At 36.3% G+C, this 14,119-nt stretch overlaps 1 protein-coding gene across 1 annotated transcript in view; it reads left to right on the forward strand.

Moving 5' to 3' along the window:
• Positions 1-14,119, forward strand: part of LOC145661742 (uncharacterized) — a 34,061-nt gene that overhangs the window by 10,935 nt on the left and 9,007 nt on the right. Inside the window, exons 2-5 of the mRNA XM_081727076.1 lie at positions 1,727-1,967; positions 3,729-3,885; positions 6,822-6,953; positions 10,028-10,145. Of these exons, the coding sequence (XP_081583202.1) occupies positions 1,727-1,967; positions 3,729-3,885; positions 6,822-6,953; positions 10,028-10,145 (648 nt within the window). The remainder of the gene's footprint in view (positions 1-1,726; positions 1,968-3,728; positions 3,886-6,821; positions 6,954-10,027; positions 10,146-14,119) is intronic.

The following is a 14,119-nucleotide window of genomic DNA, read 5'->3' on the forward strand; positions in this document are numbered from 1 at the left end:
GAGGTGACCTACACGCTGGATGATTCCTTTGTTTCACCTTCCTCTCCCTCATACCACCATGGAATTCATAGTCTCTCCAGCGTTGGGAATAAGTTCTTGGTGCCGATGAGAACTCTTTGTAGTTTTCAGATATATCTTATTTAATGTTCGTAGACATCAGTATTTGTGTGGGTATGTAATAGAAGCAGATATGTCGTCCGCAATATTCTGCAGGCATCAACGTTAGGGAGTTAATGCATTGTTTAAGTATAATATGCGAAAAGATTTGCTTAAGTTATTCCTTCCTGAAGTTCCAACCATGGAAACCATAACACCAGAAATTTAAGTGTACTGGAATATCTTGCATAACGCTATTTCAAACAGCACAACACGAACTTTGCTCTAATGCGGTTTGTATTATTACACATATTAACGAATTGGCAATACTGAAGGTTTGTCAATTCATATTTTTAAAACTAACCAAATAAAAACAATAAATAGCGTGTATGCGTGTGTAGATGCAAATACTGTATGAGTGGAGTCGAATATTGGCTTTGTGATATGACGATATTAACTACAATTGAAGAATGGGGTCACAGTTTGTCAGGTAGGGGCGATCAACTTTGGTGCGAGAGATTCCCGGTCATGTAAGTATGTGGTGGACAATATTGGGTCCATGGGTTTTCTGTGTGTTCTCCCGTTCTTTCCTGCATTCTGATCCCATCTACTCCTTTCATAAGAAGTTCGATTCGCAGCGAGAGCACATTGGTTCGGATCCCACGTTAAGCTGTAGGTCCACGTCTCATACAGCCTTGGTGTTGAAACGGACGGTAAACTGAAAATCAAACCAAATCAAATCAACGTTTCATAATAACTCAGTTTCGTTAATCGTCCGTCTCCATCTTATAGGGGTTAATAGTGGGATGTACAATATTTCATTTTTCATTTAGAATTAAGGAAATGCATTTTTTTATTTTAATGTTTAGTCTCTGTATTATTTATTGTACAAAAATATTTTTTTTAAACTTGTTTATTACCTTAAATTTTTGTGATAACATATTCAATTAAAACCCATTGTAAATAGACCTTGAGCAACGCGGATGTTTCTTCAAACCACTTCTTCTTCTTCTTCTTCTTCTTCTACTACTACTACTACTACTACTACTACTACTACTACTACTACTTATTATTATTATTATTATTATTATTATTATTATTATTATTATTATTATTATTATTATTATTATTATTATTATTATTATTATTATTGTTATTTCTTTTTTTCCGGATACGGTACTCTTTTCTTTTTCATTTTAGCTACGAGTCATTATTTACATGTCATATGTAATCTTTTTAAAAAATTTTTGTATGTTCATTTTATTGTTATTATTATTATTATTTTACGATATCAACTGCATGCATAACCTGAATTGCTGGTGTATTTTGCATCCTGTTAAATATTATCTAAGATTGTTGTATATGTAGGGTTATTTGTATCTGCCTGCTGTCTTTGCGCACTTGTGGCTATGTATGCTGTTTGCTGCCTAATAAAGATTTAAATATTTTTATTACTATTTGTGTGATAGCAGAAGGAGTGAAATAATTTATTTACTTTCCTCTTTGTGTACATACGTAAGTGATTTTATTAACTTCTCGCGCGTTGATTAGTTGATGAATTTGTGTAAACATCGTTTAGTTTAAAGGCCCTTTGCTGCTTGTTCACGAATTTGTGTTCTTTCTTTGCTAGGTAAATGATCCGAAAGAAGTTTTTCCTGGAAAGCGAGTGCCTGATAAACCACTATCTGAGGATCAGATGATTGGAGAAACTTTAGCACTTGTGATGGGAGATACAAAGATATGGTCTGCAGGAACGTATTGGGAGCGGAATAAGTTTACGAACAGAACATTATTTGCACCATTTGCCTATAAAACCGAACTAAACACAAGAAAGTTTAAAGTAGAAGACTTCGCTAGATTGAACAGTACAAGTAGGTATTTTATTTTTACTGTTATGCATTGAAAAAGATAATGCATGTTTTGTAATTTAATTTTCGTAGAAAGGCTTCAGGGTACTGCTCTTACATTTGGTATGTAACACACCTAGTTCAGTCCCAAGTCACATATCGTAACCTTGTGGCGGTCAATATGTTTTCTCGTGGCAGTTCTTGTTCCTCTTCCTCCATTTTAATCATCATTAGTCTCCTGCTGTTGGTATTCTTCATCTTTAGCTTGCATAACATAAACATTTAACGTTAAGACAGGAGAAACTTCGTACTATTACAGATGTTAGTAGAGTTGCCTACTTTCCAACGAACTTGTAGAAGTCCTCCGATTTGCTCGAAAATCACTGTTCCACTTCGAAAATGACATCCTCTATCGTCAGATCGCCGACCACGAAGTGATTTCTTTATCTCGGAAAAGAGAAAGAAGTCACTTGGCGCAAGATCAGGTGAATAAGGTGGATATAGCAAAAGTTCATACCCTAACCGGTGGGTCCTGGGAAAGTCGTGGCGAGTTTGCTTCTGAAGAGATGTCAACAAACGAGGGACCCATCCTGCAGACACTTTATTCATTTCTCATGAATAATCCTTCACGCACTTCCGTAACTTAGTCCAGTCTTCGCCATCACTATTTCCATGGTTGATCTGTCTTCGAGGATAACGGCCTCCACGTTCTTCACTATGGCAAAATCATCCTTGGTTGAGGGTCTACCCCTCGTGGCACGTCTGTGAGGGACATGTGACCACTTTGAAAGTTCCGCTTCCACCGTGTCATATGATGGGCTTTCATTCCCATAGACAACTTTCATTTCGTTGTGGATTTGGTGTGCATTGTTGCCCTTCAAATGGAGGAAATTATGACACTTCGGGCTTCAATTTTGTTCACAATGCGGATTGATGTCTTCTATGGGCTGTAGAGAGAAAAATACTTTAGACATATATTTGATATTTGCACGAGTATGCATAGAAATGACACTGATTATGCACGAAAAGTTTCAAGTAAATATCTGTATAACATCTTTATGATAATTAAAACTTTTGGATACCCCTTGTACACTCATGTTATTATACACTTTAAACTGTTATAATTATTTTCGTGAACTATGTACACTCATGTCCAGAATTATTTTCGCATGTCTATAAATATGTTGTTGTAGGAATATAATTTGATAACGATTTCGCCCGGTATTTCTTTTAATGTTAATATGTATATAATCGGCAAAGACATGTATGTGGCAAATTTCATGTCAAAGAGCAGTAAATAAGAACAATAAAACGAAAATAAAACTTTCTATTCCATTTACCAACATTTTGTTTTACTCATTCTAATTTTCGTATTTATAGTTCTTTTCCTATGAAATTTACTACAAATGTATATTTCCCGATTATACACATAGTATCAGTATTAAAAGTACCCGGCAAAATCATCAAATTGTACTCTTACAAGAAGACAGTTGTAGATATGCGACAATCATTTTGGACATGAGTGTACATATTAAATGTTTATTTTATTTTTATTTTTTATTTTTTCAAATTCTTGTTACCAAATCCAACTTTTGAAGTGTTGATGATTTTCCAAAACTTTAGCGCTTTTTTCTTTTTATAATTCTATCAATTATTATCCCTTATTTATCATCTTTAGCGAAAATTATACAACCTGGAAGCTGAAAATAATGATTTGTTTTATTTTTTTTTCCTGTCATGAGGTGATTTCATAAGCAATTGATAACTGCTGTATTTCTTTTACAGAGGAGTTGTACCTTAACAAGCCATGGTTTAAGTTCTTGAAACAGAGATGGTCAACGAACTTTGATGATCTGGAAAAGTTTTATTTGAAGATCAAAGTGAGATTTAATGAAACTGGAGAATATTTAAAAAAATATGAACATTATCCTATATATTACAGGTATGTATTTCAATATTAATTTAAATATAGTCGACTTTATTTGATATGAAATAAAAAAAAATAGTATTGAAGCAAGGAATGAACATCTCACTGCTCTGAAAGAATACTTCAGGTCGAAAAACGGCCTGTTTTCAAACTAAACGACATCAGTTAAGCTAAGTACCGATCTAATCACAAACTAGTTATTTTAAGATGTGATTATAAAAAGCATCTTCCATGTGTTTACGATTTGAACTGCTATTTGTACTAGTTGCGTGTTATATAAGTATAGAAATTAGTAAATTATTTTAATATACATAATAGGTCCCAAATCTATCCTATTATGCATTATCAGTAATATGCTATATGTTTATCCATATGCATTAACATCAAGTATCTTATCTTATATTCTGCACTTGGAACATTCATTGTCTTTTGCGAAAACTACTGTCAATTTGCTATTTTCATGGCATATACGATGACTGCACTATAATGATTTACACTTTTATTTTTTCAAACATATTCATACAGGTTACATAGCAACTGATGTCTCCACCTTCTCAATATAATCTTCCTTTAACATTATGTACTTTTGTTAGCGATGTGTGTGCAGCTTCAGAAAACCCTCCTGAAATCATTGTTTGGAGTCCAATGCACCCATGTTGAGACTGCGTGTTCAAGTCACGAGCATCTACATACCGCAAAGGTTTTTTTTCATTGTCCCGAACAGGTGGTAGTCGCTGGGAACCTTGTCCGGAGAGTAGGGAGGGTGTGCGAACACTATAAACCGTAGTTGGTCAATGGCAGCAGTGGTTTCCCAGCTGGTGTGAAGACGTGCATTATCATGTAGAAACACTCCTTTCGCCCATTTTTCTGGCCGCTTCCCTTAAATAGTAGAACATAAGCGTCTGAGGGGCTTCATATGCTGCACTTTAATCGTGACTCACTGGAAAGTCGATCAGGATAATTCCTTTCTTGTCCCAGAACATTGTAGCCATACCCTACCCAGCTGAAGGTGTTCGAAATTTCTTTGCTAATGTACTGTCATTATGTTTCCACTGCATTGAGTGCTGCTTCATCGTCGGCTCATGATAACGGAGCCAGTCCTCATTACCACGGCGATGATGGCTGGTGTGGTCTGTAACTGTCACTTTTCTTCTAGAACTGCTCCTCCTCTTTTTCGTCGAAGTGCTACCCACTTTCCAGCTTTCTCCCAGTTGTACACTGTTTTCCGCGACGGTGCATGTTCTCCACACGCTACTAGGAATCACTTATGGATTTTAGCAGCAAGCACGCCCTTTTTCCACAGGAACCACGACGTCTAGCGCTGTCCTCCATAATCACTTTCCGTATCCATTAATAACATTCATAGGGGTTCAAAAAATGGGTTGCACAGGGCTCTGCTATCATCTCTGTTTCCAGTGAGGTTCATAATTGGTAAACGAAGGTCGTAAGTGCCTATGACTGCCTTCCCAACTTCAGTGATCCACTGCACCTGGAACGAGAAACGAAAAGGTAAACCATTATAGTATGCCCCTCGTAGTTTATGGACTGTCGAAGAGAACGTTGTCTGTGCTTAATATTTGTCAATGGGTTATCTATTCAGGGTCATTTCATGAGAGGCTATACTTAGAATGGCATGCTATGTACATGAATCGTCGACACTGTTGAATAAGTAAATAGATGGGCTACTTACCTTCGAGCATAAACGAGATATAGTGATCGTCTGATTAATACTATGAGTATTGTCTTTCAGTGCCTAATTCTCTTGTATAGATGGCTATATTAATATGGAACTTAAACCCTGGCTGTACTGCTATTAAATCAATGACAGGTTCGTGTATGACAGTTGCTCTGAACTAGTGATTGACATATTAAAGTGCTACCTCAAAATTATAAAGTTTTAGAAATCAGTGGATATTCTGAATGCTAGACGTTTTTTCTTTTATTTCGGTTAGTACATTATTGTTTTTAGTAAGGTTCTTCTGCTGACTGCCACAGTCCAAGGCGAATTTCGAAGATTTTGGACGCCCATTTGCGTTCATCTTAGACGAAAATAAATAATAATATTGTCATCTTCTCGTCTCTGTGTTTTCACAATTTGATTTCGGGTGGTTAATCTGTATTTTAATAGAACCATGACCATAGTTCTAAGAAGAGACATCTTTCGGAGAGAAACTGTGACAACATAGTATAGATGTTCGTAATAAATTATATACGAAGTTGTGAACAGACATTGGACAGCATGTATAATAAAAATACCAGACAGAGAGACTTGGTTGTTTGTCAGTATCACATTCTTGCACAGTGATTTTCTGTTGGGTTTTTTTCCTTTCTGTTTCCTCTTTTCTCATGAAGCCGAACTCTAACATTGACCTGATTACATGTTCTTTCGTTGGAAAATTGCAATTCCTCTTCTATGTGTGCTCTGTTCAGGAGCTGTTTGAGGTTTGGAAATGAAATCTTTGAGTTTTACGTTCCACGATTATGCCGGCTAGGCTAAAAGAGACGGTGATGAGGAGAAATGAAGAAAGTGGAAGGAAACGGCAGAACCCCGAGAAAACCCACGAACACAGTGTTTGTACACCACAAAGCACATTTGGCGCGAGTATGGATCGAACCAAGGACCCATGCACCAGAGGTGAACTCTCTACCACTGAGCCACCGCGATCCCCAGGTTTGAAAATATATATGTTCTGTAACTTACGTAAATATTTGTTTCGTTTTCATTTATATGCATATTCTGTTATATATATATATATATATCTTGTAGACTCCATATTTATATGTTCTCAATATTATTTGTAATCTTGTAAATTCACAAAAGTAGAAAAACAAAATCCTTGCACTTTGTGAATTGTGTTTCGTATTTCGTGTATCCTTTCTGTTTCTTTATAGTGATATATTCTGTTTATTTGTAATGATATGTTTTGTGACATGCTTATTTTCTTTTCCAGAGCTGCAAATCTTGATCATGGCCATTGGACAACGCCGTACTTCGATTGTGAAGGAAGAGTACCTCGTTGGGTTGTGACATATGCAGCTCCATTTTTTGGATGGGACAGTTTACGCGTAAAATTGGAATTCAAGTGAGTTGTAGTTATCTAAACACACGATATTAAGATTTGTAAATATTTATTGGTGCTTGTAATTTTCTTAATTTAGTTCTAACGAAACAGCTCGAAAATAATTTTGTACATTTTCAGAAAAAATCATAATTTATTTGTGGAAGACTTAAGATTTTTATCAGCTGATTTTTTTTTTTTTTTTAATTGTTTGGAATTTAAGGCTGTAATGTAATTCCAATAGTATATCCTAGGTATTAACTCTTCGGTCATTGCGCATTCAATTGAATTCATTTTGTTTTTAAATTGATGTATCATACGGAAAATAATTATACTAATAATTTGTTCAACGTAATTTAGTTTTCTTTCGGTAGTTTTAATACGGTAATTAAATTTGAATTGTTGCATCAGATCACAGAACACTGCAGCTTAAGCATTGCAAACGAAACTGGAAGTATGCTCAGGCGAAAAAATGCATCTTCCTCGTAAAGAGATAAGATTAATTATTAATTTTGTTTCTGTGAACTTATATAAATAAATAAAATAAAAGCATAAACTAAAATTATGTTAAAAAAATAGAAACAACGTTTCTAAAATAATAGAGGTTATTTTAGCACACTAAAGATCAAGATATTTAAATAAACATTTGGTCACAAACCTCTTCGTACATTGATACCTTGAACTTTTTAAAATTTTCTTATCTAAAGCATGCAAAATGAAGATAAATAAGAAAAGCAGAGTGATAAAGTGCACAAGAACAGGACAAGAAGTGGCAAACGTATGGCTAGGTGGAGAGAGAATCGAAGACATTAAGACGTTTCCCTATTTAAGAAGTCTTATATCCTCGGACGGAAGAAGTGAAAAAGACGTAAGTTCCAGAATAGCGCAGGCTGAAGAAGCATTTAATAGGAAAAGAGGACTGCTACAATCAAGAAATGTTCATTAGACTTTCGTAAACGATTTATTGAGACCCTGGTATGGAGCGTGGCGCTTTACGGATCAGAGACGTGGACATTGAGAAAAGCTTAAATATCCAAGCTGAGAGAGAGAAACATTTGAAATGTGGTGTTGGCGCAGAATTCTGTGCATATCATGAACCGAAAGGAAAAGGAATGAAGACGTACTAAAGGAAGCTAACGAAGGACGACAGATCATGAAGATAATAGGAAAAAGAAGAAACAGCATGCTTGGCTATCTTATTCGGCACTCCGATTGGATCACCGTGTTGATAGAGGGAAAAGCAGAAGGAAAACCAGGAAGAGGAAGACCAGGGATAGAATATCTCGGTGCAGTTACGAAGAAGAGACCGTATCAAAGTATAAAACAGCTCTCCCAAGGGAGAGAAAAGTTTAAAGATTTCCATGTTGCTGACCAACCTATGATTGAGGTGAACAAGAAGAACTCAAATGACATGAAAATAGCTTGGATTCGCGGTGTCTTAGTGCTAGAGCACTCACCTCTGGCGCGTGGTTCCCTGATTCGATCTCAACTTCCGCCAAGTGAGCTTTGTGGTGGACAAATACCGTGTGCTATCATCCATTTCATCATCATAGTTTCTCTTAGCTTGGTGCATAATCGTGGGACGTTAAAACCAAAAAAAGATAATTTTTAAAGTACACAAAAGGTTTTAAAGAATTAGTATTCGTAGCAAGTGTTAATTCCTGCAACATTAATAACTAAATAAAACCACAATGTAAAGTAATGACTCAGATTAGCTGTGTGTTAAATTTGACTGTTTCCCACTTTATTCTTTCCATAAGCTGTACTTTTGCCACATTTCAACTTAAATATGATAGTATAAATTAATCTGTATTTAAGTTTTACCATATAAATTATTCTTATTTGTCTTCAGCAAGCAGGTACATCACTTGTTGAGTCAATAGAAACTTTTCCAGCAACCGTCCATGAACCTGACTCTTAATATAATGAAGTAAATAACGATATTATATGTGCCTTCTCGTGCACTCTTTCTAAAAGAAAAGATCCAATATATTTCAATCAAAAAATTTCTTGTAGGCCTTATGTCTGGAGTACTACATATAGTGTAGCCAAACCCAAACTAATACTTAACTCAGTATGATGTGCTTATTCCGTAAAAAATGCGAAAACTTGATTTAGAGGCCGTTCAAAAATTTTGTGGCTCTGATTCAAAAACTAATTCTTGTCCAAGATCGCAATCTTTTGATCCATTTTTTTTTATCATTTCTAAAATTCTTGTTATCTTCCATATTGTTCTAAACCTTTTCGCCATGTTTCACCAACTCCTTATAATCCCTTTGCCCTTTCTTCCTTTCCAGCTTCAATATTGTGTCCGTTTTCCAGGACCTTATCTTTCTTTTAAAACATTTTTTTTAACAAAAGAAAACAGAAAGAAAAATAATAATGGAAATTTTAGTATTTTTGTATTTTTCTGATCTTTAAATTTCAACTAGAAACATTATTTCCGTGTCTGCGATTGACGAAGATTTACGAAAAATGGTGTTGTGTTATTTAACCTTAATCTTACCAGTACTTATTAGAATGGATGCAGATTCCATTAAATTTTCCCTTTGCAACTGTCTCGGAAAGAAGACAAAGATGTAGATCCAACAGATCGAAAGAAACAAACTGATACAGAAATCCGTAGACAACAAACAATGTTAATAGTTCTTGTGCGTGCGTATCCATGTCATTACACTGTACTACACAATAAAATGAAAACACAATGGATATAATCTGCTTTATTTTATGTTTAAAAAAAAATTCGACTTAGTCAATTTCCATTTTTCAGTCTTCAATAAAACTGTAAAATTTTCCATTTTGGCTTCATTGTATACCAAATCTGATAACTTTTTCGAGAATCTCTATCAGAAAATGTGGGGCGAATGGATTCTGTAGACATTTTTTTTCCTTTCTGTTTGAGTTTGCAGCAAATACACTTACTTGTGTTCAAGGAAAGAAAGCCTGAAAGCAGCATATTGCTTTTTAAAAAAATGTTCATAAAAAGACAATTTAGGATATTGAACAATTACGTTACACCTATACCTATATATATTATATAAACAATAATTGTATAAAATTTACGGAAGGTTATGCATAATGCATGTTGTTTATTTCAGGGGTGTAGTTGCCGTAACAATGGATTTACTGCAGTTAGATATCAACCAGTGCCCTGACAAGTATTATGTACCAAATGCTTTTAAAAACACACATAAGTGTGATACGAGGACATCTTACGTAAGTCTACGTTTTTTCTTTCTTTGATAGATTTTTACGATCTTTTTTAAAGTCATGTATTACCAAATTTAGATCATAATATTGATAACGCTGAGTGTGCAGTGAGTGGTAGTGTACATATGTTAATATCATATATGTGCTTATTCTGCTGTACTTGAAGTTTGTACTTCGACATCCCGACATCCGGATGGTATAGATTTTAAATATCCTCGTGATATTGTAATTCTACACTTGTTCTGAAGTTACAGAACTGACAGGTGGACACAAAGAAATTTTAAATACTTTTTTTTTCTTTCTTTTTTTTTTAATGTTTCTCAAATATGAAGTTATTTAGTGGCTAGCTAACACATGCACTTAATTGTATAGTTCTCGGGTATAGCGCTCCCGGGGTAAACGCACGGGAGGATAGTTTCTCTTCCGGTGTTTGTTTATATATATATGTAATTTTATTTCTCAGTAGCTACTGGGCGGATCTAAACCAAATTTGGTGGGTAAATAGTTCATAACCAAATAAATGATAAAATTGCAGTATTTGGTGGCCCGGCCCGACCTGGGGCAAGTTCGGGATGGCTCGACTGGCCTTGTATGTAGTACTTTATTTCTCGCTAACTTTTGGCCGGATCTAAACGAAATTCGGTGGGAAAGATCGCTATATTTTTGGTGCCAAGACATGGCTAGAGACATACTTGACTCAGCTCACCTTGTATGAAATATTTTGTTTCTCGGTAACTACGGGCCGGATCTGAGCCAAATTTGTGGGTAAATGGACCATGATCGAGGAAATAAAAATTGCTGTACTTGGTGGGCGGAATTGGCTAGGGGCAGAATCCGCTCGGCTGGTCTTGTATGTGGTACTTTATTTCTCGGTAACTACTGGCCAGATCTGAACGAAATTCGGTGGGAACGTATTCTACTATCTAATGAATAAAGATTGCTAAATTTGGTAGCCGGGCTTGCCCAGGGACAAGCTCGACTCGGATGGCCTTGTATGTAGTACTTTATTCTCAGTGACTACTGGCCAACCCTGAACCAAATTTAGTGAATAAATAGCTCATTACCAATGAAATAAGAATTGCTATATTTGACGGTCGGAATCGACTAGTGCCAGGCTCGATTTGATTCCTTGTATGTGGTACTTTATTTTTCTGTAACTGCTGGCCTGATCTGAAGAATCAAATTGGATTGGCAAATAGCCTATAGTCGAAGGAATAAAAATTATTATATTTGGTGACTGGGCTCAGTCAGGGACAGGCTTGACTCGGCTTGGCTCTCTTGTATGTCGTACTTTTTTCGGCAACTACTGGCCACATCTGAACGAAATTCGGTGGTCAAATAGCTTAACGCCTAGGAACGAAAAAAAAAAACTATATTTGGTGGACAGGCTCCGCTCGACATCGAAAACTGTCTCTCACAGTTTGGGGCCGAGGTGGCTCAGTGGTAGAGCGTTCACCTCTGGTGCTTGGGCTCCCGGGTTCGATCCGAGCCCCCGCCAAGTGAACTTTGTGGTGGACAAACACCGTGTGCGTGGGTTTTCTCGGGGTTCTCCCGTTTCCTCCTACTTTCTTCATTCCACCATTTCATACATTACTCATCATCACCGTCTCCTTTAGCCTAACCGGCATAACCGTGGGACGTAAAACTGAAAAGATTTCATTTCATTTATGTCGCTCACAGTTTTGCACGCCGGGAGCTTCTGAGTTTGGTTCACCTCGGCTTCTTCCTCTTCTTCTTCTTCTTCTTCTTCTTCTTCTTCTTCTTATTATTATTATTATTATTATTATTATTATTATTATTATTATTATTATTATTATTATTATTCAGTCTGAATATTAATTTGTGTGGTGTATGTCACTGAAATTAAACTTTTGAGTTGAGTTGATTTTGAGTTTAACATCCTTTTCAGCAGCCAGGCTATATGAGACGGGACCTACTGATCAACATGGAATCCGAACCATATGAACTCCGGCTGGAAATCGAACCCGAGTCTCCCACGCCAAAGGCACATACGCTAACCGCTTAGAAATTAAACTTGTATATATGTTAGCTCTATGTATGCTGACAAAAGAATAACTACTGTATATTGCCGTGTATAATGCACACCGAAGTTTTAGAACTCCATTTTATTTTTTTCTCCCTTTTCTTCCGGCATATAAGAGGGTTCCTTCTGGTCAGGGGAGTTCTGGGGAAAAGACTGGAAATTAGGAATAGTCAGGGAAATTTTATAAAATATATTTCTTCTAACATTATTTGTATAACAATGTCAGCTGAGCCAACCATTATAATACCTACTTTTTATGGGAGGTAAATGGAATGTACGTATGAGGGATTGATTACTATTTGTCTCTATAGAATAAATGTTCTCATATATAAATATTCATCGTTGTTTATTCCTTCTTTATATGTATACGTCATTCGACACCTGTCATGAAAGTCATGAAATTTCCTGCCAAAGGTCAGAAAAAGTCAGGGAGAAGTCAGGGAAATATATTTCTCCAGATCAGTAGGAACCCTGTATAAAGAAGTTCTTCCTGTTTTCTCAGCAATCTGATGACACCTCTCTCTCGGGAATTGTATTATCATACCTTCTAGTATATTTGACAGCTTTTATCTTGAAATTCTCTGCATATGAAAAGCGTTTCGACATTTTTCAAATGAGTTTTCCAGCTTTTGTAGAATGTCAACTAAAATAGATTGTTAGTTCCCGCATTAAGTGTACAAACAGAAATTATACATTGTTTACGCAGTGTTATTTAATAAAGTCAGCACCACTTATAATAATCATAGTACTTACTCTGCGATTAATACGTCGTTGTTTGTTTGTGTATACTTAATTCACAATAATTGCCTTGGTTGCAGTAGTAAACGTAATAAATAGATTCTAATATTGCGCAGTATTAACGGTAATTTGTATAAGGATGTCATCCTTGTTTACAAAAGTAACACTTTTAATGCATAAACTCACGATATGAGAATTAAAATCACTTATATAGATGTCGGATTAGTGCTATCCGCGTATATGTGCATCCTTACTTTTCCCGTTAAAACGAAGGCATAGGGATGCGCATTACATATGGCAAAATATGGTAAACTTATCCACTTCCTGGATTTTTTATGTAGTTGCATTATAGATATTCTAGAGTTTGCTTATATCCAGTGGTGCCCACCCCCCTCATGTCCATGACGCACCCCCCTCAATTGTCTACCCGTAGGTGTTCTTCCATGAAAAAAAAAATCTTTTCGATTAATTTTTACACTCCCTCAAACATATTTATATAGATTTTCAACCCCCCCCCAAATATTTCAATGACGCAGTTTGCGTCATAGCCCCCCCCCTTGTGGGCACCCATGTTATATCTACGTTCTGTTAATGTTCATTGTGGATCTAGTTCACTGTATTTCCTGTATAACAGTTCTATCGCTTGTTGCTAATACTATAAAGGAACTAAGAAAGTTCTGTTGCTTTTCACCTTCGAACATCGATATGTTACCTAAGACGTACTTGGAAGCTCAAAAATAGTCCCCATCACCATCAACGACCTTCTGCCAACGTTCTGGAAAGCCATGGTAAACTTGGTGGGCCGTGAAGCGAAGAAGGTATTAAGTGCATTTTGCACCTCTACTAGGGATTTGGTCTGGCGTCCTCTAAGGTGATTGTCCAAGGAATGAAACAGGTGATAATCGGACTGTGCAATTTCCGGGGAGTATGGCGATGCAATAGTGTTTCCCATCCAAGGCGCAGAATGGTGTCCCGGCTTATTCTAGCCACACGGGGCTTAGCGTTGTCCTGTAACAGGAGGACCTCTTTGCGATTTAGAAGAAGTGCTAGCTCCAGAGTTTTGAGTTTTTCTTGAACACAGCTCAACTTCTGACAATACACAGTTGCATTGATGCTCTGACCAGCTGGTAGCAGTTCCCGATACATGATGCCGCAAGCAGTCCCACCAAACACGCAAGTGGACCTCCTTCTGGTGCAG

The sequence above is a fragment of the Thermobia domestica genome, chromosome 10 (genome assembly GCF_964235325.1).
Source record: "Thermobia domestica chromosome 10, izTheDome1.hap1.1, whole genome shotgun sequence".
Classification (NCBI taxonomy): Eukaryota; Metazoa; Arthropoda; class Insecta; order Zygentoma; family Lepismatidae; genus Thermobia; species Thermobia domestica.